Source organism: Pseudonaja textilis, chromosome 3 (genome assembly GCF_049901715.1).
Source record: "Pseudonaja textilis isolate UNSWEBS1 chromosome 3, rPseTex1.2, whole genome shotgun sequence".
Taxonomy (NCBI): Eukaryota; Metazoa; Chordata; class Lepidosauria; order Squamata; family Elapidae; genus Pseudonaja; species Pseudonaja textilis.
The window spans coordinates 82,269,573-82,295,614 of record NC_141992.1 but is presented as its reverse complement, the minus strand read 5'-3'; the positions used below and the strand labels follow the sequence as shown (position 1 = coordinate 82,295,614).

The 26,042-nt window shown below is 37.0% G+C and overlaps 1 protein-coding gene across 7 annotated transcripts; it reads right to left on the bottom strand.

The window, feature by feature from the left end:
- Positions 1 to 221: 221 nt before the first annotated feature.
- On the bottom strand, positions 222 to 24,865 carry SLC35A3 (solute carrier family 35 member A3). 7 transcript variants are annotated; one of them, XM_026700385.2, is made up of 8 exons: positions 23,993 to 24,865; positions 12,653 to 12,857; positions 11,137 to 11,291; positions 10,917 to 11,039; positions 9,006 to 9,177; positions 5,754 to 5,872; positions 3,628 to 3,761; positions 222 to 2,078 (listed from the first exon to the last, which is right to left on the bottom strand). In XM_026700385.2, the coding sequence occupies exons 2-8, from the start codon at positions 12,837 to 12,839 to the stop codon at positions 1,988 to 1,990; spliced, it is 981 nt and encodes a 326-aa protein (XP_026556170.1). In that variant the 5' UTR covers positions 12,840 to 12,857; positions 23,993 to 24,865; the 3' UTR covers positions 222 to 1,987. The 7 variants fall into 7 exon arrangements, with proteins under 7 accessions (XP_026556170.1, XP_026556173.1, XP_026556169.1 ...); XM_026700388.2 differs by having other exon boundaries at positions 24,828 to 24,865; XM_026700384.2 differs by lacking the exon at positions 23,993 to 24,865 and adding an exon at positions 18,329 to 18,795.
- Positions 24,866 to 26,042: the final 1,177 nt, after the last annotated feature.

Below are 26,042 nucleotides of genomic sequence, written 5' to 3'. Positions count from 1 at the left end.
TAACATATTTTGAATGCATAATCCCAAATGTAACTAATGCAAAAGAGTTATAAGCCTCTACTTTAATTCATTGTCATTCATTAACTACCCATCTAGTATAATTAAATTCCAAGAAAAAAATCTAAAATTCCTAGTCTTATATCATGCAACTATGTTTTCTATGAGTTTTATGTTTCAGAAGAACCGTAGTTATTAAAAGATGCATATGGGCCAGAGGGAGATGCAGGGTAGACGTTGTTTTATTGTGATATATTTTATAAGCATTTAGGTCAGACTGGCCTACAATGGGTTAAAAATAAAAGTTCCACCTAACAATGCAGCTCAGCTGTTCCAGGCGTCTGCATGGAGGATCAGAAAGTGCCAGTATGACTTCCACGATTACAATCATAATTTCTGAGCAGCAATTTCCATGAGGATTTCAATGATGTACTACCATTATTCAAGCAAATGTACACAAATTACTTTCACAGAGCCTATTGCTGTCTTACGTTCTGTGAACATATTTAAATATTTCAACGTTCCAAAATAATCTGGGTATGATCTCTACTGGTGTGACTACAGCCCTTTGAGTTCATAAAGATTTGCCATACAGCCAACAAAGCTCTTCTGCATCAAAAGCAATTACCTGGACCCAAGCATAAAAGTAATTTCAAGTTTTATATTCAATGAAGAGCAGAGAGGGTTCCATTGGGCTTTATGGCCATTTTCGTTTACGCACCTGAACAACTCATGCCTAATATTTATTGCACAGTAATGTTCTTCATTTCTTGGTTAATACAATTAGCATGTATTCTAATAATGGAATTTCAAGACTGGACAGAGCCACTTTAGTTAAATAAGTTTTCCAGATTTTTTTTTAAAGCTCTATATTATAGTACATTATATACACATGAATATACTACTGTGGCTCCAAAAGGAAGTATAATACTTTTATAGAGTTATATGGCTACTTTTAAAAATACATTTTAAAAATATTTTCAAATTAAGATAGTAAGCAATGAAATGTACTGTCCATAAATTGTAAGAATGTTCTTATCAAGTAAAGAAAATTGTTCTCTGAACAAATAGACACATATTATCGGTTATGGCAATGTACAATGACATTCATCTAGCCTAGAACAAGTACCAGATACTGTAGTTATGCTGCTTCTAGTTGGTGAGGCTCTCCTTTTAAAAACTCCGAATGGTGCAGCAATCTAGTTTGTGGCATTCATACACACAAAGCTTCCAAATGAAAATATTAAATTATTCCTCTTGGAGAATTCACCATGAAATTGTAAGACATTTACATCAGTACATTTTATAACATCAATTTCAGTGAATTAATTATTTACTATATAAAATATTATAAATCTACAAACGATTCAGTGATACTTCATTGGTTTTGAACAGGAATACTTATCAGAAACATCACCATCAAACCTTCTTCCCAAAACAAAACATATGTTCCCACCAGATATTATACTTTGATTCCATAGTTTTCCAGCCAGCCTGGTGAATTTATTGTTTGGTAGGTTATCGAATCCAAACTCCAACACCCGGAGGACACCAACATGGAAAAGACTACTGTAGGACAAAATGTTGTATCTCTTTGATTTGGTGTGTGTGTGTGTACAGATCTCTGCATTCATATAAAATTAGAAAAGATTAAATAACTTGCAAAAACAGGTATGATTTAACAAATGCTGTCATGTGCTGTTGCAAGAAGAATGCATAGGACATTTCTGCAGCTGTTGAAAATGGTAAATCATTCCGATTTAACCCCAGAGTTCAAGTTGGAAGCACTTCTAGTTCCAGGTTCTAGAAGCAACCCATTCAAGTTTTGCTCTGGGCTTCCCTTCTTTTGCAGAAGTTTGTTTTGTAAATTTAACGATTCAACATCATCCTTCTGACACAGTATAAACTCTTTCAGTGCCTGATAATCCTCCAACAGTATTTGGAAGTCCTTTTTCCACAATATTAGCAAAATATTGTGACATGGAAACTGTTATGCTTTAGTAGGATTTCCTGTCGGCTTTGGATCATAACTATATAAGAAAGTAGCAACTATTACCAGAACAGCTCCAAGAAAAAATACACTAAAAAGAAAGAGAATAAATGGTTAGAATATGTATTTTGCACATTCATAACATGGGTATTTTATATAATGACTCTTACATAATGATTCGGGATGACATACACAATAAAAAATGAATGGAATGGAATGAATTAAATGAATGAATTAAAAAGATAATAGTCAACCATCATGTAACCATCTAGCTAACACATTCAGTGTAGAATGGGACATTTAGGCATGGACCTTTGGTCGCGCCTCCTTCACGCCAGCCACCCGCTTCACCCATTTACAGCCAGCTTTCCTCCTCCACTGGCATTCCCTTGGCCATTCTCCGCCGCCAATGGGTCTCTGGCCCCTTTGCCCCTGGCCCTTCGCCCCTGCCCATTTGCCCAGACACGGGCCACTGGCAGCACAGGACAAATAATTCCCAGCCCAGGGGCATCAAACTCATATCGTCACGGCAGCATTATGTGATGTATCGGGACATTTTTCCCCTTTGCGAAATCAGGTGTGGGCATGGCCAACATGTGATGAATCAGGCCCTTGGGCCAGGAGTTGGCAATGGGCCAATCCCAGAGGCTATGGGGGGGCAGTGTTTAATGCTTGATTTTTTTTAAAAAAACAGGCAAGTGTATTGGGCGGCACCAGGAAGGGTAGAATGGCCGTCTCTAGGGAGCTTCACAAAGATGGCTTGCCTCGCAACTCAGTCAGCTCCAACAAAAAGTGGGGAGGAGAGGAGCAAGGCCGACACAGCTTCTAGCATTGTGGGGAGCGGGGGGGGGGCAGCAGACGAACAGAGATGGCAGATTCTGGTGTTGGCGGGGTTAGGGGGAGCGGCACGCAAATGGAAGTGGCACGTGGTGGAGGGGAAACAGAATTGCCTATTAGGCATCACACCCGAGTGGCAATGGCAGGGTGTGCTGTAACTTACTTTGAACAGTCATTAAGTGGTTGGTCATAAGTTGAAAACTATAGTCTTACAGTCTTGGAGGAAAACATTTTATTTTTCCGTTTGAATGCAAATCCATCTAGACGTTTTACTTACTTGTTTGCTTGTTTATATATTATTTTAGGCAGTGATAGAAATATAACACTAATAGAATCAAAATATCCAAATTAATTTATATTCAGCCACTCTTATCTAAAAAAAGGTGCCTTATTCTGAAACAACTGATTTAGGCTAATATTTTGTAGACAAAAATAGGACAACCCATACATTGCATTTTTTTCTTTCAAAACATTTTCCAGATAACTATCTTGGCCCCATGCTATACCATCAAAATCTGGCAGCAAAATGCAGCTACTAAAGTTTGTGGATGAAAGAAAAACATGCATATTAAAGCTCCTTCCTTACCACTGAATAAATCCACCCCATGGAGCTGAACTGATTTATGTTTGAGTTGACATGTGCAATATTGCTCCACAAAAGATAGTTCCTTTATTATAGTGCAAAATATTTAGTTTATTAAACTCACATATAAACATTTACATTCAGTTTAAATTATACTTTATTTATATTTGTCCAAGGCTTTTGCTGTGTTTTTAAAGGCAAAGTTAAAAATACAACTTACCTTGTAGGGACAAAATCTTGAAGCCAGAAGTATGAAATTAATGTTGACAATATAATAGATAATGATGTTGCAAATCCTTTTAAAATATTGTCTGCATATTTTATAACAGCTGCTATAACAAGGCCGCCAAGTGCCTGACAAAACATTGAAAATGTAATAGTCATTTAATTAACCTTAATGGTTGATCAGATAAAGCTTACTATTCATATTTAGCAAAGAAATCCTAAAAGAAAAGTTATTACTTTATTTTTATGTTACATTATTCTACCGCCTTAATCCTGAAAGCCATGATTTTTATATGGACTTTATTGAAGTTAGTCCTCACTTAATGACCCTAATTGAGATTGGAATCTCCATCATTCAGTAAAGCAGTTACTAATTGGGGAAATCAAGTCACTACAGCTGTGTTCTTCAGCTGGGACAAGATTACCTTTTGTTTGCCTTGTAACACTGCCTCATCCTTTCCAATGATAGAGTGCCTGATTACTGTCTTGTACACTCTGACAGCAATACAACCATGCCATAACTTGGGGGTGGGAGCCCAGAGTGTACTATGCAAACAACTTACTCTCTGGAAATCCTTTTTATCTCCAATCTCTCTACAGGGGGGCAGAAGCAAGCAATTTCTGCAGACAGTCTCCTTTGCTTGACCCTTTCCAATTGCCAGCACAATCACACCGCTCTCAATGTGTGATTAGCAAATAGCTTACTTTCTTGAAACCCTTCTCCAATCTCTCGGCTTTGTGGGGTTGGGGAAGGCAAAGGACAGAAATAGATTGCTTTTTTTTTTGCCTTCCACACCCCCCAGAGCAGAGAGATTTCAAAAGAGTAAGCTCTTTTACACATCAGAAGCAATGCAATTGTGCCGGCAGTCTGAAAATACAGCCTTAAATGAGTCTTAAATACAATTGTAAATGGGCCAGAAGCTTATTATTTTAGCACTATCATAACTTTAAATGGTTGCTGAACAAATAGTACATTAAATGCAGACCCCTTAAAATGTTGAATCTGAAAAAGAATCTCCCAATTTCAATATTTTAAATTAATTTAATATAATTGATTCTGGATGATTTATGCTAAAACATTTGACTAAATATATAATATTATGTAACATATAAATATATAATATTAAACTGCATAGTATTGTATCATAAAAATTCAATTTTGCAAGTTTTAAAGTCTCCATTAGATCTAGTTTTTATACTCTCTTCTGCTTTTGGTTTAAAGTTGTTTCCATACTGTGCATTTTATTATGTCTTAATAAACACCAAAAGTGTTAAACTGTTCTTATTCTTAACCCTACCCTCTAATTAAATGAGGCAAAGTTAACCATTTCCTATCACTTCTATTTCTGTTTATCAAGAAACAGAAGTTCATTTTTCAAATAATTGGTATTCATAATTAGTGGTGAGGGACAGGAGACTTACCTTGGAAGCATTTATAATAAAACAATTCAATAAAAATTAATGTGCCTGATTAACTGGGACGTTTTTTAAAATTCTTTCCACACCAGTAGAAAATTGGAACTCTGTCCTTTAAGATAAGCTTCCAAAAACTGAACAGAGCAAGTTCAATTTTGGTATGGTGGGAGAAACTAGCAGCAAAAAAAAAAAGGACTGGGTGTAAAAATGGAGGAAACCATTTCAGAAAAAAAATATATCTCAGGTGTTTTAGGAGAGGCAGAATGCTGTTGACAGCTCTTTTGTAAGGCCTGCCTCTGGTCACATGATTTAGAATGGAACACATGCAGCTTGCTTTGTGCTTCCCAATGCATATATACATACATATTAACACATGGAGACAATCAGGAGAGTAAGACAATACAGAGTCACACAACGTATTACTTCATTGTACTAAGTAAACAGACAGAACCTATAGCCAGTTCTGGTAAAGGAGCTGTAGAGTATTCTAGAAGCCAGACTGTGCAAGTTCCCTTATTTAAGACTTACTGTATCATGTGACCTGGAAATTGTGATTAAGAGGTTAAAAAAAATCCCAAAGCCATGCTTTCCCTTGCCTTGTTAAATAGAACATTTTTTTAAAGTATTAGTTGAACAAATCAATGGTAATTTCAGTATTGGTACAACACAAGCCTAATTGATAAAATGTAATGTTGGATGTATTACCTGCAGAACTACAACTATCCAGGTAAGCTTGTTATAACCTTGAAAAAATCCATTCTTTGATACAAGTTCTCCATCATAAATGTATACGCCCATCAATCCAAATATACTACCAAAGAATCCTGAAAGTCAAGACAAATATTGAGCCATGGTGAGTTGGACAGAAAAGAAATTCTGATTGTTCTTTTATGCTACCCAGTAACAATTTGGATTATGTACTTCAATAATTCAGATGCAAGTAGAACCCTCTCTTAGTATCTTTAAATATTAGTTATTATTTTGTGCTGTATATAAGAAAATATCAAAGAATGGTGATGACACCCTAACTTTTGATCCTAAAAGCTGATATCAATGCAGCACCTCACAAATGCTATTTGCTCACTACAGTGAGTCTGTTGAAAGTCTCTATTACACATGTAAAGGACCTAAGCAGCTTCTATCAAGCATATGTGAGAAAGAGATACACTTAGGTTTTGAAAACTTATTTATTCAGACATGCCAATGATTATCTGCTAGATTTAGAACCTGCTTCTTTAACAAGTGTTACGGTTTTAAAACTAGATTTTCTATTTTCCTGAAATGGTTTCCATTTTAAATGGTTATCTTAATTACTTTGGAAGCAGTTTTATGTACAACTTATCACAGCAAAAATATGCATAAAACCACTATTAATTGCAGTTGTATCTGTTAACCACTGTGGGGCAGAAAAGGGCTTATAGTTTCTAAATGGTGTAGAATAGTGTAGTAATATTAACCTCCTCATTTTTAAGGTCTACTGGAGAACTCTTTGATTTTGCATCTACATGAAATGAAATTTTATAGAAACCAAGTTAACCCATCCCAAGTAAGTTAGGCTTTCTTTCTGGAAGTTCTATCAGCCTATCTTATTATTACAGGTGGTCCTCAGTTAATGACTTGTCCTGCGACCACTGAAGTTACAACCAGTCTTTGTAGACCAGCTGTCCCAGGACCCCTGCAATCGTGTGATCGCAATATAGGCACCTGGCAACTGGCTTGCACTTCCGCTGGTTGCACAGTCCTGCAGTCACTTTGACTGTGATTTACAACCTTCCCTGCCACACCTCCTCAAGCAAAATCAAGGAGGAACCCAGCAAAGAAGGTCACAAATCATTCAGGGAATCTCTCCCACCCTTGCGCCTTCCTCAATCACCTTGAACGATTGTGCTGTACCTTTTCTACCACTGAAACGCCTTTCATGCACTCCCCCCAAACCTGCCTGAAGTTGCATTATGCTTCCCTGCCACTAGTACACCTTGCACACTCTCCCCCAGCTGCACTTGAGCCATGACTTCCTCACCATCGCACACTCTTCCTGAGCCTTGCTGTGCTGGCACTGTACCTCCACCCATGGACCATCGCTAAGCCTCACTGAGTTCATGCCATGCCTCATCAGTGCACCCCCTTATTCCCTTTTCTATCCAGCAGCAGCCATTTACCTGCCTGCAGCCTGTTTGTGAGCCACCTGGCACTTTCAACTTCCTGCTGGCTTCCCCACTGACTTTGGTTGCTGGAAACCAGGGGGGAAAGTTGTGAGAAGGGGCTTACTTAATGTCAATAAGGATTGAAAGGATTGCATCCCTAAGCAATGTGGTCAGATTTTAGGACCACATCACTTAGCGATGGGAATTCTGATCCCAATTTCTGTAGTCACTTGAGGACTACCTGTATAATATATCAAAAACATGAGGACTGCCTATATATTGCAAACAATAGAGGCAACCCTCAACTTATGATCATTTAATGATAGTTTAAAGATATAATGGCTTCAGAAAAAAGTGACATACAGTTGAGGTCACATTTGGGAAATTGGCAACTTTTATAATGGTTGCAGAACCTTGCAGTCACTTCTTAGTAGGCTTCTGACAAGCAAAGTTAATTGAGGAGCCTGGATTTGCTTAATAAATGTGTGTGTGGTTCACCTAATGATCACATGATTCATCTAACTATCACAGTAAAATTGGTAGTATAATTAGGTTTGGTCACGTGATGACTTGCTTAATGACCACATCATTTAGCAACCAAAATTCCGGTTCTAATTGTATTTGTCAGTCAAGGACTACCTGTATCACTGTTTTGAATTTTTTTAATTGCATCACTTCTGTTATTACATTTTATTGTTGCTGTTTGTGGTGGGCCATATTAGAACTTTGAATTATGTCCTAAAGTAGCACTATATTATATAGTTTAACAGACAGGCACTTTAATAAAAATGGGCACAGTTAATTTAAGACTTTCAACCACAGTTTAAAGACATTCAACTGCAATTTTGAATTACTTTATGAGGAGTTATGAGAGTACTTTTTTTTAATAGGCACTCTTTGGATTACACTACTTTTTATATAGGCATACAGTATATAAAATGCAGGTGCACTGATAATCCTTATGCCGTTTCTCTTTAAAAACAGCTGTCTATATTCCTAAATCCACCTAGTGGGAGAAAATATTCATTTGTTTTCATCTTTAGTTAAAAATACTGCTATGATTTTTTTTATTCCTAGATGTCTATTCAAACAGAAAAATGTCTTTAAATTAAAGCATTCTTCAATAAACATTTGTAGATACAAATATTTCCCTTTTTTGACTTAAAAAAAAGGGTGCCACTGGGGTGAGCAGGTGACAAAACATGCATCATGACACAAAAACTGACTTACATACTTGCATCAGATGACAGGACACAAGTACGTAAGGGTGGATTATGCATCATGACATCACCACATGCATGTAATTTTGATGTGATCTTGGTTTGTTCAGATGCCTGTGATAATGGCTATAGAAAGATGGCAACATTTAGTTTAATTTAATTGGTTCTCATGTTAACACATTAGCTATTTGAAGTGAGACTTACAATACATTTTCTCTGATAGCAAAACCCCCACCATACCAAATTCATAAAAATACATTCAAAGTTTCAAAAGGGAGTTGTCATATAGCAAGAATGAGACAACTTTTTTATTTAAAAAAAATACATTCTTTGTATCAGAGTAATAATTGCACTACAATTTGAATACTAGCCATTGCCTTTATCATCCATTAAATATTAGCAGAAATCAAACAGAAACTGACTCCAGTAATAAATATTCGTAACAGGATATAAATAATAGAGTTCCTTTTAGAAAAGTTAATATCAAACAGAGTGTAGCCTTTGTAACTCTAAACTTAACAGGTTGAACTACTGTTAATAATAAACGGATGCAAATCTAAATCTCTCCTTTAGATTTTTTTTTAAAGACTTACCAAGCTGAATATTTCTAATCCATACTGATTGTTTTGTTTCTTTCAAAATCTTTTCAAAATATACTCCAGCAAATCCACTGGAAAAGCAGGCTATGAGTACTGCTAGCAAGCCCACAAGCTGTGATCCAGCTGAGAGTTCTTTAGCTGTTGTTGTCTGCAAATCTGATGGCCACTAAAGGAAATACAGTAATATATTAAAATATATTTAAATTAACGAATAAAATTAACAAGAAAGAAGTGGGAAAAAATGCAGTAACACACCAGTAACATTTCATATAATGGTCTCCTTTACAACCAGTTCACATACAAATTTCACAGATTCAGTCAAATCAGATTGATCAGTTGACGGCTATTCATTCAAGCATGTGATTAATCTATGCAAGCTACTAGTCACCACATACTGAAAGAAACTGTACTGACAAAAGGAATCCATTGAGTTTTGAATATAAAACCAAGCTGAAGCAAGTACTATTCTTAGGTCAATTCAAAATAATATGCAATAGGATTTTAAGAACTACCAATCTGCTTTCTAATCTTACTCTGCCTAGTGGTTACAATAAATTTTTATGTCATTCACAGATTTACTAAATAACCATTTTATTACTAGATCTAAGGTAATACTAGGTATAGAGGAAGTAATTCTCTTCACACAAGTATAGGTGGTAGAACATTAACAAACAAACTTAACTTGTAAAGTCCTACATTTTGGGAGAAAAAAATTTAAGGCACAAGAACAGGATTGGGAAAACTGGTTTGGCAGAGGTATAGGTGAATAAGATCCGGGTATTCAAGCTGAACATGAGCCAATAGCATGATGCAACTGCTAAAAAGCAAATACTATTTAGGAGGTTTACAAACATAAAATTGAGCCTAGATCATGGAAAACAACTATTTCATTTTACATTTACAATACTATGTTCAGTTCTGCATATCTCAGCCTAAAAAGGACAATGACAAACTAGAGTCACTTCAGAAGAAGGCTACCATACACAGGTAGCTGACTTATGACCACAATTGAGCCCAAAATCTACGTTGCTAAGTGAGATATTTGTTGAGAGAATTTTGCCCCATTTTACGACTTTTCTTGCCACATTTGTTAAATGAATCACTGCAGCTGTTAAATTTGTAACATGGTTAAGTGAATCTGTCTACCCCATTGACTTTGCCTATCGTAAAGTCGCAAAAGGGGTCCCGTGAACCTGGGACACTAAATATGAGTCAGTTGCTACTTGTCAGAATTTTGATCATGTGACCATGGAGATGTACAATGGTTATAAGTATAAAAAATGGTCACAAGTCACTTTTTATCGAATGGTCACTAAGCAAATACTACCTATAATGCAGAGATCATCTGTAAGTTAAGCCTGCACAAGAAATACAGTTGAAGGAAGATGGGATAGCAGTCTTCAGATAAACTAACTTTGTGAAAATACCTCTTTTTCATTATAGTTCAGAGGTGGTATTCAGCAGGTTCTGACCAGTTCTGGAGAACTGGTAGCGGAAATTTTGAGTAGTTCAGAGAACCGGTAGCAGAAATGTTGAGTAGTTTGGAATACCACCTCTGACTGGCCCCGCCCCATCTATTCTCTGCCTCCCGAGTCCCAGCTGAGCAGCTGGGTCTTCTTTTGTTGCCCTGCACAGGAGAACGGAGCTGGAAAGCAGGTTAGTGGGGTGGGGAGAGAATGGAGATTTTGCAGTATCCCTCCCTGCCACGCCCACCAAGCCACACCCACAGAACTGGTAGTAAAAATGTTTGCATCCCACCACTGTTATAGCTGGTACGCTAGAGGGCAGTCAAATCCTATTTAAATGCCGTATAAGAGTGATGAGGCATCAACCAAGTTTCTATTACCAAAACAAATTAAGATTGTCCCTGCCAGCATTACGACACATATTCATAACAGTATTTACCTGTACAAATGCAACACCAGCCATCAGGATCACTAATGAAAGCCACTGATATACACCTAATTTCTTACTGAGCATTGACACGGAAAATAATGCAGTTGTGAGGATTTTCAGCTGATATGTGACCTAAAAAGGTAAAAGAAAAAATAAAATAAAATAAAATAAAATAGCCCATGATTCGATTTCTGAGTTTTAACGATAAGACACTATCAAAATAAAGTACCTGGTAAGTGGCTGCATCTAGATTTGACAGAGCAACATAAAGCAGGTTATTCTGCAGAGTGTAAATCCCAGAGGGAATAGCAAGTTTAAGTGTCTCCATTGGTTTGTTAAGAATTTCATCATGTAACACTCTGTTCAGAGTTCGCAAGCTGCACTCTATGCAAAGAGAAAATGCAGTATATATTATTAGTTAGAAGGAAGGCGATCCATTTTAATCACTTTGTAGCTAAACATTTTAATGCTTTTAATGTAAAACATACCATTTCTAAGGGACTGGAATATTCTGAAATTTGTGAAGGACCTAGATTCCCCTCCTTCTTGTCATCATTTTTATTTCCTTAAATAATGAATATGGGCAGACACAGCTAGACCAAAATCTAGTAAGTGAACTTGTGTTCCTATGGCTAAGTTCTACCTTCACAGTATATCTTTCAGAGTATACAGGTAGTCCTCAACTTATGACTGGAACAACTGGAATGGAACTTTGGTCATAACTCATTACGGTCCTAAATCGAGTCACCACGTGACTGGAATCTGATTTTTCATCCGTTTTTACTGCGGTCATATGTTGAGTCGCCGTAATTGTGAGTCATGTGTTTTAAGTGCAAATCCACTTTCCCCAATGGAGTTTTTTTTTTTACCAGAAACCAGAAATTGAGGCCTTTTTCACCCTCCCAGGAGCTCAAGGGAAGCCTTCTGAAGCCTTTGGAGGCCGAAAAATGGGTTAGAATTAGGGTTAGGCTGTAGAAATTCTCCTCGAGCCCCTGGGAGGGTGAAAATGGCCTCCCCTGGGCTCCAGAAGGCCTCCGGAGGCTGAAAACGGGCACTTCCGGTATTTCCAGAAGGCCCATTTTTCGGCCTCCTAAAGTTGCAGAGGCTTACCTTGAGCCTCAGGAAGGCTGAAAACTGCCTCAAACGGGCCAAAAATCAGCTGGGAGGCACGCACATGCACAGTTCAGGTAAATTGGGCTGGGGCTCGTGTGCCCACACAAATAGGTTTGCCATCACAGGTCTATAATATGAATCTCCAGAAAACAGCTGATTACTATATATCATTCAAGGCACTGATCAGTGGTGGGATTCAAAAAAATTTTACTACCAGTTCTATGGGCATGGCTTGGTAGACGTGGCAGGGGAAGGATACTGTAAAATCTCCAGTCAGAAGTGGTATTTGCTGGTTCTCCGAACTACTCAAAATTTCCGCTACCAGTTCTCCAGAACTGATCAGAACCTTCTGAATACTACCTCTGGCACTGATGAATCAAATTTGAATTTCCTTTCCTCGTAATTACTCTCCATGCCCCCATGTACTCCTTCTGTAAGTATTTTCAAGTTTACGTAGCTTAAGTTTATGTTAGCTACTGGTATCTAAACCTTTAAAAAGCAAACTACGACTTCCAAGTCTCTACGATTTCTTTAATAAATATACTGATTTGGCCAATGTATTTGATTTACTCCTGGGAAGGAGTCTTATTCACTTCTTATATAATAGCTGAAGATAATACTGAGATACTTACTGCTGTCTTTATAAACCAACAAAATGCAAGCAGTAATTTTCAAAAGTTCAGCAATGACCACCGCAGTTGAAGACAAATAACGAGGTCCTTCTTCTTTCAGTGTCCGAGAATATCGCATAGTCAACACCAAACTAGTTGTCTGGAAGACTAATATGCTCAAAGAAAGGTATTTTAAGTTGGTAGACATAGTTTGATTATCACCTTCCTGAAAAAGAAAGTCAGAAAAGGATGGGAGAGAAAGAAATTATTATTATTACAGATTATTTTGTCATGTGATATATTCCCTGTTGAGAGCAGGGCCAGCATATAAAATGGGAAGGCTGAAGAGCCACATTAGGAAAGAAGGTGATGTGGCCTTCTTACAATTTTATTAATTAATTTATTTGCTTTATATTAATTTATTTGAATTATACTATTCTTTATATTTAACAAGAATCAGTCTGGAATGTCTTGAATGCTGAGTAGGTTTCCTTTAATATCAACCAGTTGGGAGATTTCTTGGCAGATCTGTAGAATCAAGTGCTTTAAGAAACCAAATTCTAAAAGGAAGTTTCTTGTCTAACAAAACCGATAGCCAATCTAGACCAATGCTCTTGGATATAATACATATAAGTCTCAACCACCTAAATTTTAGCTGAACCCACCATTTGTATGATTTTTCAAAGGTAAAAAGGAGTTTTGCCTTTTTGAATATTTAGTCAAAATATGAATATTGCTCATAAGAAAAATACTGTGTCAATAAAGTAGGCCAACATTTTGTACAACATACAAAAACCTTAACAAAATCTGTCACAAGTTGTGATGATGTTACAGACTGAAATCAAAGTGCTGCTGTTATTTTAGAATAGAGGATTCTGTATTCCTTTATGTGTGTGATAGTTTGTGTGTGTGCGCGTGCGTGCAGTTACTGAGATATTCAGAATGGAATGGTTTGAGTTATGCTGTTCCTTACAGATTAATTTATTATTGAGTACTTCCTCTTTCCCTTAAATTTCAGATCGCTGAAATGTGTGCTCGTCTACTCCTAAGTCGCAGTTTTCTTAAGGCAAACCCCATGGATATACCAAACTTCAGGCTAGTTTTCCGCTTTCACAGGATCATTTTTTTCAGAATATTCAAAGTCTTCATATTTTTGCTATGTTTCTGTTGGCCGTGATAAAAGAATTGCCTGTCTGTGGCTTTGGATAGCATGACTTTGCACTAAGTCACAGAAGAGTACTGAAACATGTTCCATGTTGAAGTTAGGACTAAATTATATTATATACATATTATTTATTTGTTTGTTTATTGGTGAGGATAACTTACTAAAACATGACCAGTTGGGAAAAGGCCTCTGTTACTAGTTTCCTTGAGAAATTACTTTTTCTGTAATTTAGCCCTAAAACATTGACAATACAGCTAACTTTACAGTATTACAAACTATTGTTGTTGTAATGAAATGATCAAAATACCATTCTGCTCCTGAGAATACCGCACAAACTAGGAGAGACATGCAGTAAAAAGATTTTCTAAAAATTACTATTAAAATACTTCATTTGGAACAATTGACAGAAACTTTTAAAATTTACTCAGATTGTAACAAATCCTAAGTTCTTAACTGTTTTTCCATTATTCTGTCAAAATTTCCTCCTCAGAAACCTTTTGACTTGACAATATTTGAATTCATGTGCCATGTTAAATGTTTAACTATGGTGTATGGAACTGTATTGAAGCCTAAATCAAATAAGTACCCTATCACTAAATATGTTGAACATTTACTTTCGTGTTAATTATTGGTTATCTTTCTTGATATGTCTATGCAATGCCTTAACAAATGCATATTGCTGATTTATGATCTTTAAAGAAAAACGAAGGAGATAATTCACACCTTTGGGAAGTTTAACTAATCTCTATTCATAAAGATTTTTTCTATACTGTAGAAGGAACCTCTTGCGTATAGTTTTAAGAATCATAGCTTTTTCCAACATGTGCTTCATTTCGAATACATAATTAAAGAGCTGTTGCTTATGTCTCGGGGTAGAAATTGCAGCAACTATTTGAAGAGAATGCCAACTCGACCCCTATTATTTGCTCCTAAACTCAAGGCCCCAAATATACTATTTAATTTTTGCCAGAGCAAAGTCCTTCTACTCCTAAAGAAAATGAAAACAACTTGCTCTGAAGGAGTTAGGACGCTACTAGTCCTCTCATACTATTTGCTCAGTAAAAGAAATTAAAACCTATAATGCTTACCTAAGATATTTCTCTTTCCTGTTAAGTTGGAAATGCAAGCAGGAAAAAAACTTCTGGTAACAACGCGGAGATTTAATTTAAAAAAAGGAAAAAGGAAAAATTCACCCTTCGAAGAAATTATCAACAAAATCATCTGTGCTATCTGGACATTTATTTCTCTTGTTAAATATATCTGGTGGCTGCTAAGTAGCAAAAAATCTAAACTAACCAGTTTCACTTCAGGAAAGAAAGAACAAATTTTTAAAGGTGGCTCTGGGAAACTATTCATGATTAAGATTTTATTTATTTATGCATATATTAAATTTGTATAACCACCCATCTATCAAGAAGATACATATATTTGTTTTGCCCATCCCTTGTAGCCACCAGAATAAGTATTTTGATTTCTAGTTCAGATCAGGCTCCAAAAATTAAGCTCCAAATGGATATTCCATATATATAAAGCCAAAGGTAGTTAGTCACACAGGCTCAGAATAAATAGGACAAAAACATGGCAAAACAGAATCACATCCTCTCTTGTATGCCTCCCTAATTCAAACGGACATTTTCCTGAACCAATGTGTGAGCCCTGTGAAAGCTGTGGCTTCTTTGAACAGCAGTCAACAGAGAGGTACCAATGCAGATCTTAAAATATCACACCCATGTCGGTTCTATATACTGCATACATACAATGCTGGTAGACTAACTGTTCAAGTCTAAGCCAGTGACATCTCCCACCCTTCCACCTTGTTCCAAATCCCTGCATGAAACTGCTGGAAGGAAATCTTGAGTCTACTGCATCTAACTTCAAGGAAGTAGATTCAGCAGGACTGTGCCTATTCAGTAATGGGCTGGTTGAAAGGAAACAAACTAAGCCAAAGGTATTGTTGATCAGTCAGAAGGTCTAGGCATTTTGGATCGGGACTACATTGAAAGAGAAAGTTCACAGTGCTTCCTGATCTCTATATCTTTATGCAGAGGTCTCCAAACTTGGCAACTTTTAAGACTTGTGGACTTCAACTCCCAGAATTCTCCAGCCAGCATGGAGAATTCTGGGAGTTGAAGTCTACAAGTCTTAAAGTTGCCAAGTTTGGGGACCCATGTCTTTATGGATTTCCAGATTAGTGACAGAAGCAAGGTAGGCACTTGCTCCATCATGTTAATGCGTCTACTGCAACTCTTCTCAAACCAGCAAGAGTTGCATGGTTACAGGGCAACAGCTATGGTGAGCCCCATGAAAGGCAAATTTTAGAATTCTGTATTCAAGCTGCTAATGGATTCATGCTATTAGGACCAGGGATGGGATTCAACCGGTATAACTACCAGTTCTGTTGCTTTGCGCTGTGCGCGCATGCGCAAGTCACGTGAGTGCAATGTATGACCTGCTGAGCTGCCCAGACAGCTGAGCAGTGCTGCGTGCAGGTGCGCAGTGGTTGGAAAAGCCCTTTTTTCCTGCTTTTTCAACCGCAGATGTGTCACTCAAAGCAGCTGAGGTTGAAAAAGCAGGAAATAAAGGACAGGTAAGAGCCCGGGTGGGCCAAAACAGCAGCAGACATAAAACTGGTTCTATGTCTGCTGCTCTTCAGAGCACCTGGTTCTACAGAGGTGGACAGAACCAGTAGAATCCTACCCCTGATTAGGACCAGACTGTGCCCATATTGATGAACCTGAAGGCAGCCAACTTTTTTCTGAAGCACAATTTAAGGTGTTGTTCTAATTTTTAAAATCCAAAATTGCTGGGGCCTAACATCATTTTTTTTTTAAATGTCCAAAAAGAACAGCAGGAGACACTCCCTTAAAGATATAAGCACTATCCAAACATTATTTATTAGACATATGAGAAAAGGCCCTTTCTTTTGCTTGCCCCAAGCTATGCTCCTTAGGAATTTTAATAAGGTTTTTTCCTTTTTCTGTTTTCAGAAAAAGAAAACGATACTTTCTTCTTTAGCCAAGATATTTTAGTCTCAGAGGGAATAAAGACATCAAGAGTGACCCTGTTTTTATCAGATGTTAATTGTTTGTTCTATTTTTATTGTAGCTTTAAACAATTTAACTGGGGCAGAAAGGTAATAAATAAACCGAAGTTCTTTTAAAACAATTCAAAAGGATACTTTTACTCCATAAAAGTACTTTTACTTGTCTTGAATCAGGAGTCACATAATTCAATTTTAAATTTGGCAAAGGAATTATTGAATACATAGATATCTCAATGTCATTTCAAAAAATAGGTCTAACTGTAACATTCTGAAAATCAGTATTCGGATTGGGCAGATGGAGAGCTATATTATAAATTGCTATCAGTTGAGGGAAGGATACAACTATATAGCTTTCCATTGTATCCAGGTCTAAAGTCATAGTTTTTGTACCCAACAATAATTAGAATCTACTATCATTTTATACTTTGTTTGTATCTGCATATTTTAAATTAACAAGGTACTAAAAAGAATACCAAACTTATTTTTAGGATTAAAATATGGTAAAATACAGGAATTATAAAAATTATCTTTTAAAATATTGTGAATTTGGGGCATAAGGCAAGCAGAACATGTTTTGGAAACTTTGCAATTATCTCCATTGAGGGATTCTTGGGTTTTTTGCCTAAATGTGTATGCAGGTAATGTATAAATACATACACTTACTGTATGTCTATATTGTTACAATCCTTCTGTATGTTGCTCATATATCCAGGGTATTTTAGTTTAATTTGGAGATTAGTAAAAACATTAAAATACAATCCAGTAAAAATTAAATATTTAAGTTAATTAATCGTTATGTAGGATTGATTCTAACATAGTCAACCTATCTATTTTAACAAGATGAATGGTTGTTTACCCTGGATACAAGTTTTACTACTTTTGTCAGGAGATATCAAATAACTATTTTCTGTTCATTAAAAATCAACATTAAAAAATCTACTCACAAATTCTAAACCAAAACATTTTTACATAGATTTAGGTTCTGAACCTAAATCTATTTAATTACTGTATATTCAAAGCAACATAACTGATCCTACAGAAAGTAGACATACAATGAACAAATTCAATATAATGGCAATTTACAATGATCAAAGTATTCATGGTTTCATGCTGTTTTTCCTGCCTGATTTTACCACATGTGGGCTATCAACTCTATCCTAACAAACAGAAGACAACATTGTGAAATTTATTGAATATCCAGTGCTAATATTGTTAACACACCTACTTCCTCTTCAAATTCAGTTTTTAAAACTGATATTTCTAAAAGCAACATATAACACAGCACTGAGATCTACTAATCAATTAAAAATGCAAAAAAAGTGCTTGACAAATTTCAAACTCTTGGCAAACTAAACAGCACATCTCTGGATCCCAATCATTTTACATTTTACCAGTATTCAGTGTAACTATCAAAATCTTCTTAATATTGTTTTCCTAATAAATAATACATACTAGAAAATGTTTTTAAAATGCATATAGATATACCAACTTCAAGAGGAAACTTCTTCTGAATTTCCATGGTTCCCAAACAAAAATGAGAGCAGTATTCAGTCAGTCTTGTGGTTAAGGTACATAAAATATATCAACCAGCATCTGCTGCTGTACAAGTTCAAAACAAAATGATAACCTCAAAAATTGGGTAGTCACAACTTGCCAAATCCATTTTTTCATGCTCATATTCTTCTTCAGTAAACATCAAACTTGAAGTTTAGGAAAAATGTTCCTTTTTCAGTAGAAATAGTAGCTCCATAGTTTAATAACTCCAAATGACAGTTTTTGCACAGCTCGTATGAACAAAGTAGAATGTAGAAAGGAAATTTCTTTCAGTGCAGTGTAGTCTCTGGTAATGTACTAAAAGCCAAATGAGGTGTCAGCACTTATGCAACAATAATTTACATATTCTGCAAGAGCAATAAATCACCCATTATGCTACTCATACGTAACAGGCTTCTGATTGTTTCCTCTAGTTTAGCAACCTAAGATTTATAATCTTCAGCACGCTATCTCATTTCACAAAGCACCTAATATTAAATATTAAATACAGAACCAGTGTCATTTCAGTAGCCTCCAGTAGTTGTTGGAGTCTTGGTGTTCTACATAAATGACCGTGGCTCTAGCAATCATCATTTTGCAACAAATATAATATTTGACATTGTTTTAGAAATATATTAAACATATTTTGCTCCAAACTCTCTATGTGTCAGGCTCCAAAAAAACATGCGGAGAAACCTCTAAGCAGTTTTCTTTATTATTCCTCACCTACAGACAGAATCTTGGCGAATTAAAGCAGATTATTTGCATCATTAAAGATATATATTGAGAACTTCTAAAGAGGAGCTCTCTTGACCATTTTTGTCCCAACCAAACTACTTCAACTGTTCTCTCTCTTGCTCCTTTAGAATGCAGTCCCTCCCTCCTGGGGACCTAAATTATATTCCACCACATTTTTGAAGGAAGAGCAGTATAGGAATAAAAATAATCTTGTTGTTTAAAAAAAAAAAGGTTAACCTGAATATAAATGTATACAATTGTGCTATAAATATTTTGATAGATTCACCAGCAGAGTTAATATAAATTATAAATAACCCCCCAAATTTTACTTGGTTGGGATAATGATTATATGCTTCTAAAGAGGATTATATGCTGCTGCTTCCTTGGTTATTGTGCTTGTTCCAAAAATGACACGTGAGTTACAGCATAGTACCTTTATGAGTATGAGAAGATAAATTGTCGTAGCACACACTGGTAGTCCTCAATTACAACAGTTCATTTAATGACCATTCAAAGTTATAACAGCACTGAAAAAAGTGATGTATGCCCATTTTTCACATTTACAACCTATGTAACATCTTCATGAACATGTGACCATAATTCAGATGCTTGGCAACTGGTTCATACTTATGACTGTTGCTGTGTCCCAAGATCACTGTGAGCCCCTTTTGCAACCTTTTGACAAGCAAAGTCAATGAGGAAGCCAGATTCACTTAACAACCAAGTTACTAGCTTATCAACTGCAGTGATTCACTTAACAATTGTGGCAAGAAAGATCATATAATGGGGCAAAACTCACTTAACAACAGAAATTTTGGGCTCAATTATGGTCGTAAGTCAAGGACTACCTGTAATGCCCAGAATCGTAATTTATTTCATAGTGATAGTTATATCCCAAAATGGTGTACAGTATCACACTGGGATTGTGTTTCATTGTTCCTTTAGTTCTACTTATTTAAATTCCTATGTTGCAATACTTTGAATGATATTTTCTAACTTCAAAAGCTTCCTAGAGAAATATAATGCAAAAGTTACTAAAAGTGTAAGAAAGCTATGAAATATAAATACTGGATTCTTCTAGCTCTTTTCCAGATTGACAGATTGTAACTGACAAATTAGAGGTTCTTCTTAAAAACACTCCCATAATTCGATAAGAGGTTCAATTCTACTTGTTTGCCACAACCTAGATTTTATTAAAACAATATTTGGTAAACAGGAATATTCCTATTGTTCTTTGATACTAGTGGAGGTTTGCTTCTTCCTGTTTGGCAACCTCAAAAAGGTCTCCATAATAATGACAACCATGTTATAAAATTATTGCCTTGGGAATTTTCCTTCAGTATATTTCTTTCCTACTTCCTGGTTCAGTACCTTCTTGGTCTTATCTAAATTCAGAAGCAAAACAGAATTAGATCTATTGAATATTAATCAGAGATTACCAGACCTACACACTAGAGAAGGTCCTCAATCTATTACCACATTTGGGACCAGAATTTCCATTGCTAAGTAATGCAGTTGTAAAATGTGACATCGTGTGATTGCACTGCTTAGCATCAGCCATTCCAGCACTCCCCATTGCCATCATTAACTGAATTCTACTAATTGTTATCTGAGGACTCATCCCGATCCAAGCTATTCTCGGTTTAGTCCCTCTCAATCTGGTTTTCAGTAAGGTAAGACATTGCCTTCAACTTCCCCCGTTGGTCAGCTTACACCATGTCTTGCGAGGCAGCAAATAACTGCACAGCTCTGGGGCTGCTTGCTATACAGGGTCCTCAATTTATGAGCACAAATGAGCCCAAAATTTATGTGGCGGAGAAATTCATTAAGTGAGTTTTGCCCCATTTTACAGCGTTTCTCACCACATTTGTTAAATGAATCACAGAGGTTCTTACGTTAATGGTTGTTAAGTGAATTTGGCTTCCCCATTGGCTTTGCTTGTCGTAAGGTCACAAAAGAGGATCATATGACCCCAGGACACTGCAACCGTCATAAATATGAGTCAGTTGCCAAGGGCCTGAATTTTGATCACATGACCATGGGGATGCCACAACGGTCCTAAGTATGAAGAATGATCTTAAGTCACTTTTTTCAGTGCCATTGTAACTTTTGTCACTAAATGAACTGTTGTAAGTTGAGAACTACCTGTACTGTGTCTCAGGGGCTTCTTGGTGCACCACAGCTCTGGGGCTGCAAAAGCCATAACCACCACAGCCGCCACAGCCCAGTCTATCAGGTTGAACCACAGGGACTTCTTGGCACTCTGCAGCTTTGGGACTACAAGAATCTGAGTTGCAGCACAGTGCAAGGTCCAGGCCAACGGGGCCCAGCACAAACCCTTAGCTGTCTGAGGAAACCCAAACCGCCCCAGCTTGATGAAGCATGTCCAGTCTGACATGAGGCCATCTTCCCTAGGTTTCACGAGGAAACCTCCATGTACAATCTGGGGAAGAATGCCTCATACAGCATGCAGCTGCCTCGGAAGCGCCAACTATGGCAAACAGGTTGTAAAACGGGGCGCAACTCACTTAACTGTCTTCCTTAGCAACATAAATGTTGGGTTTAGTTGTGATCATAAGTTGAGGACTACCTTGTCAGCTGGCTTGGGCACTTTGCAAACATGGATGAATGAAGAAATAAGCTCACCTTTCCTGTACTGCTTGTTTCCAATGCACTTTAGCTTACTCCATTACATTTATATTATCTAAACTTGCCTTTTCCATTTGATTTTTCTATGAAGCCACACTTAATAGTCTGAGACTAGTAATGTCTAAAGAAACTATTTAAATAAGAACATATAGAAACCTACAATGTAGAGATAGAACGTAATTCCAGAGAAATAGATTCTAACTTTTCTAACCAGAAGCTCTTGTGCAGTTCTTTTGTCCTTATATCCTTCAACTACCCTTTGTGGCAAAGAAAAGATAGAAAAGTGGCAAAATATTAAATATTTGCAAATGGAAGATGATAGCATCTGGAATTCACTTATCTGAATTCAGATGTGGTGCGACTTGATTCATAGTTGTTACTTTAAAGATACAGGAAAAGTACATGTGGTTTTCAAATACAGCAATCAGCAGACACACTGTCATTTCTATGCAGTTTCTAGTTCAACTTTTGATAATCCATCTAAATTCCAGGATATTAACGTACTGAATCACCTTCTGTTTATTTTGTCTATCTGCCAACATTGACCTTTGTTATTCTTTTACTTAAAAAAAAACTTATTTGCAATTAGAAAAAATAAGTTAGGAACAAGTTCTGCTACTGAAAGACTTTCTTTCAATGGTTCAACAAAGAAAGGTGATATCTGAGTAGTGTTTTACCTTTTAAAATATTTGTATGAAAGACTAAAGCATTCCAATGAGGGCAACTCTGCCAGTTAACCAGGTTCAGCATAAAGAGTAGTGATATTGTTCAAAGATTTTCCAGCTGAAGCATATAAATTGTAATTAAATTATTTTCATAGTCTTTTCTGATTGAAAGGATAGCAAATAGGACAATATTAATATGTTGTACTAATCTATGTAATTATGCCACCACGAATTTCTTATCTGACAAGTTCACATTTTTCTCTCATATTTTTTCAGTTAGAGGTAGGGAAAGTTCCCATTTAAAAATGTAGTTTTTCCTGAATATTTTCTTAACAGTGAATATAGTAAAAAATCTTTTTAATGGAAAAAAATGATTTTGTAAGGCTAGTATGTAAAAAATATAGTAAAAGTAATATTAGAATACTTTTTAAAATAATTGTATATTTTAAATATATACTAGTGCTATTAATCAAAGGGAACTATTCCATATTTTTCACTGAAATGGTTGTTTGTCTAATAAAGAGAGAAATGCAGATGATGTGGAGAAAAGTGACAGAATTACAAATGCAAAGTAATGTCCTCTAAACTCCAAAGCTTTTAGAAGAACAATTATACAATGAATGACATGTCTGTTAGCTTCCATCATAAGATGACTACCAAAACAGTATGATATATAATGGAAGGATAAAGGGATAATAATCCAGCAATTATGGAAATTCTGGGATGCACTGAGTTTTGTGTTACTAGTTCTTAGATGATTAATAGTTATTAAGTACACACAGGATGTAACCTTTCTTGTTCTCTATTATAACAATATAAAAACTGTTAGTGATATTTAAACAAATACAGCTGGGTATGTAGCACTTATTAGTACATCAATATTGCATGTATGCTACTCTCCCTGTTGGTAGAAAGTTTCCTAGCAGGTTACTGAGATAGGTGCGATATGAATTTAAAAAACAAATAATCAAATAAAAATAAACCTATAAGCTTGGTTCAAAATAGGCATTAATTCAAAGTAAATGCAGGAACTGTCAGCAGCCATATATAATTTTAAAATATAAATATGTCTCTGTACAATATATTTGAATAAAAATAGTGTAACTTTGCCCTTTGTGTGTATGTTTAATACAACTTTACTGGTAGGACAATCTTTCTTTGCATTATATTACTGTCCCTTGCTTCAAATTGATTAATAATCACTTCTTACATTGTGCTTTGAATGTGCCATAATGAATTATCAACATTCATTTATACAGGAAAGTCACAGGATTTTTTTATTTGATAATGTTAGCCTACCTTTCCATTTTTCTGTTCCTTTGCCAATACATTGAAAATCTTACCATTTTATTCCCATTTTATTCCTAAGCAATAGTCCATACTATAAACACTTGCTTACATACAACATTTGCTTGTATGTAAGCAAGCAAGTGACTGGATCTGGATGGCTGGAGTGGACACATGCATACATTTGGTTAGATGGTCCTTGTTTCTGGTATCGTTGTTCTATACTGCCTTATATTTTTACGTTCATTGATTTTTACCACGCCCACTGCACTGTAACTCACCTTTCGGAATAGTCGCGCATCCTGCTTCTTGTCCCCAAAGCTATTGTTTCTTAATCCCTTTGCTCCTGCCTGAGCCACTTCCTGCCATTGATATATGTTGCTCCTCTAGTTTTACAAGTTTTCGCGTTTAATTTGTACAGTTAGGGATTAGGATATTCTTTTAAAAAAAAAATCTTTGTGAAGCTTCGCGCTTTAAGGATTAACGCACAACCCGCTCGCACCTCTTAGCCAACCGAGGCAATGAGCACTCTGTGCATGCTCCGGGAACAGACGATTTCATTCATTCCTCGACCACAGAATCCCTCGCCAAGCAACCCTTGGCTACCCTAACTGAGTTCGAGACGGAGCAGAGAGCTCCCCTCCAACCAGCAAATCCCATCCCATCTCAGTCCCAAAGATAGAGACGACCCAGCTGCCTTAACTTGGGAAGGAATGGCACTCTGCATAGCCTCAGGGATGCGCTCTCCCAAAGAAGGTTTCAGACGCAGATGTTACCAGCCTCGGGATGAAGAAGCCGCTTTAAAGGCGCTGACCAGGCGAGGGCGAGCGCAAGTGCAATCCGATCCTGCCATCTATCTCTCCACTTTTGCCCGCCGTGGGGAGCGTTACCCTGCATCCCATCCCTCGCTCCCCGCCTCCAGGTTCTGCCTCGCTTCAGTTCCACCTAAGCTGCACCCATCCATCCATCCATCCATCCGACCAGATCCTCCCAGCCGCCTCCTTCCTGTCCGCTCGCGCCTAGTTAGGAGTTCCCAGCTTGCGGGCTTGCCCTCCCTGCTTAGCAATCCCCCTGTTTCCGCTTTAGCCCTCCCGGGTCTCTTCTCCCGACTCTCACCTGCCGCGCTGGGAGCCTGGCACGCTTCCCTTCCGGGTGCTTCTTTTTTCCCCGGTGCCGCCCCGTCACTACTCCGGCTGCAGCCGCGGCTCCGCCCGCTCGGTTCCCAGGCCCGCGGCTCTTTTTTTTCCCCCCGTGTTGCCAGTCTTCGAGGAGGGGTTGGGAAAGACGCTCCGTGGCGGGAGAGGCAGCAGTCGGAACGTCCTAGAAGAGAAGAGGCCGCCGGGGCTGGCAGAAAAGGGAACGGCAACATCCGAAAAGACTGGCTCTATGATGGATGCAATCTCTCTCTCTCTCTCTGCCCCCCCTTCTTTCTTTCTTTCTTTCTTTCTTTCTGTCTCCATTTGCCAATTGTTAAAATACATCCCAGTCTATGGGAACCTGTATTGTATTTCACTAATTGTTCCTTAATCCTGTTCCTGCAGGGCCATTGTCAACTTAGCTATGCATTTTGCAGCTTTTCACAGAAGAGAGAATGAATTCATATAAAGAAAGAAGTCTTCGCTGTGGCCTTACTTTTGTTTTTTTGTTGCCTTAGGGAAAACTTTGAAACCTGGAGTGAGAATTTGTGAATGGCAAATCTCTTTTATCTAAAACTTATCTCTTGTCACTTAGAAACATTAGTAGGTTGTCAACTTAACACATTGCTCTTTCTTACTGCACATGGTCAGTTGGATTGCAGCTAGTGGCACAATCTTATAGGAATTAATCAGGAAATAATTTTCTAAAGCTGCAGTTGTTGGTAACCTGAATTAGTCATTGGTGTCATCTTTCAGGTCATTCAACCTTCCCTTGACCTATTATGAAGGAAGTTCTGCCTGCCCTTTCTTACTCCACTTCAAATTGTGAGTTTTTCAGTTTCTGCAGGGACAAGTTCCATCAAATAATATATCTGCTATAAATCATTCTGAGGTACATCGAAGTGCAGGATTTTTTTTCTGTTGCTGTTGGACTCCAGAGGATACTGCAAGCATGCCCTTCTTTTAACCCCACCCACCTCTGATAATCAGGGCTATTTGCTTTTTAACAATCGAAGTGTCAGGTCTCTGCCATTGTGCCAAATGTCATTTCCCTTGTCAACCCCTGGATGGCAGGAGAAGTAGGAAGATAAAAGGTGTTTTTTCTTGCCAGTTCTTATGGCATCAAAGAGATCCATTTCTTATCACAAAGTGATTGATGACTTTATTCCCCCATTTCACTTCCCAGAGAAAGGGG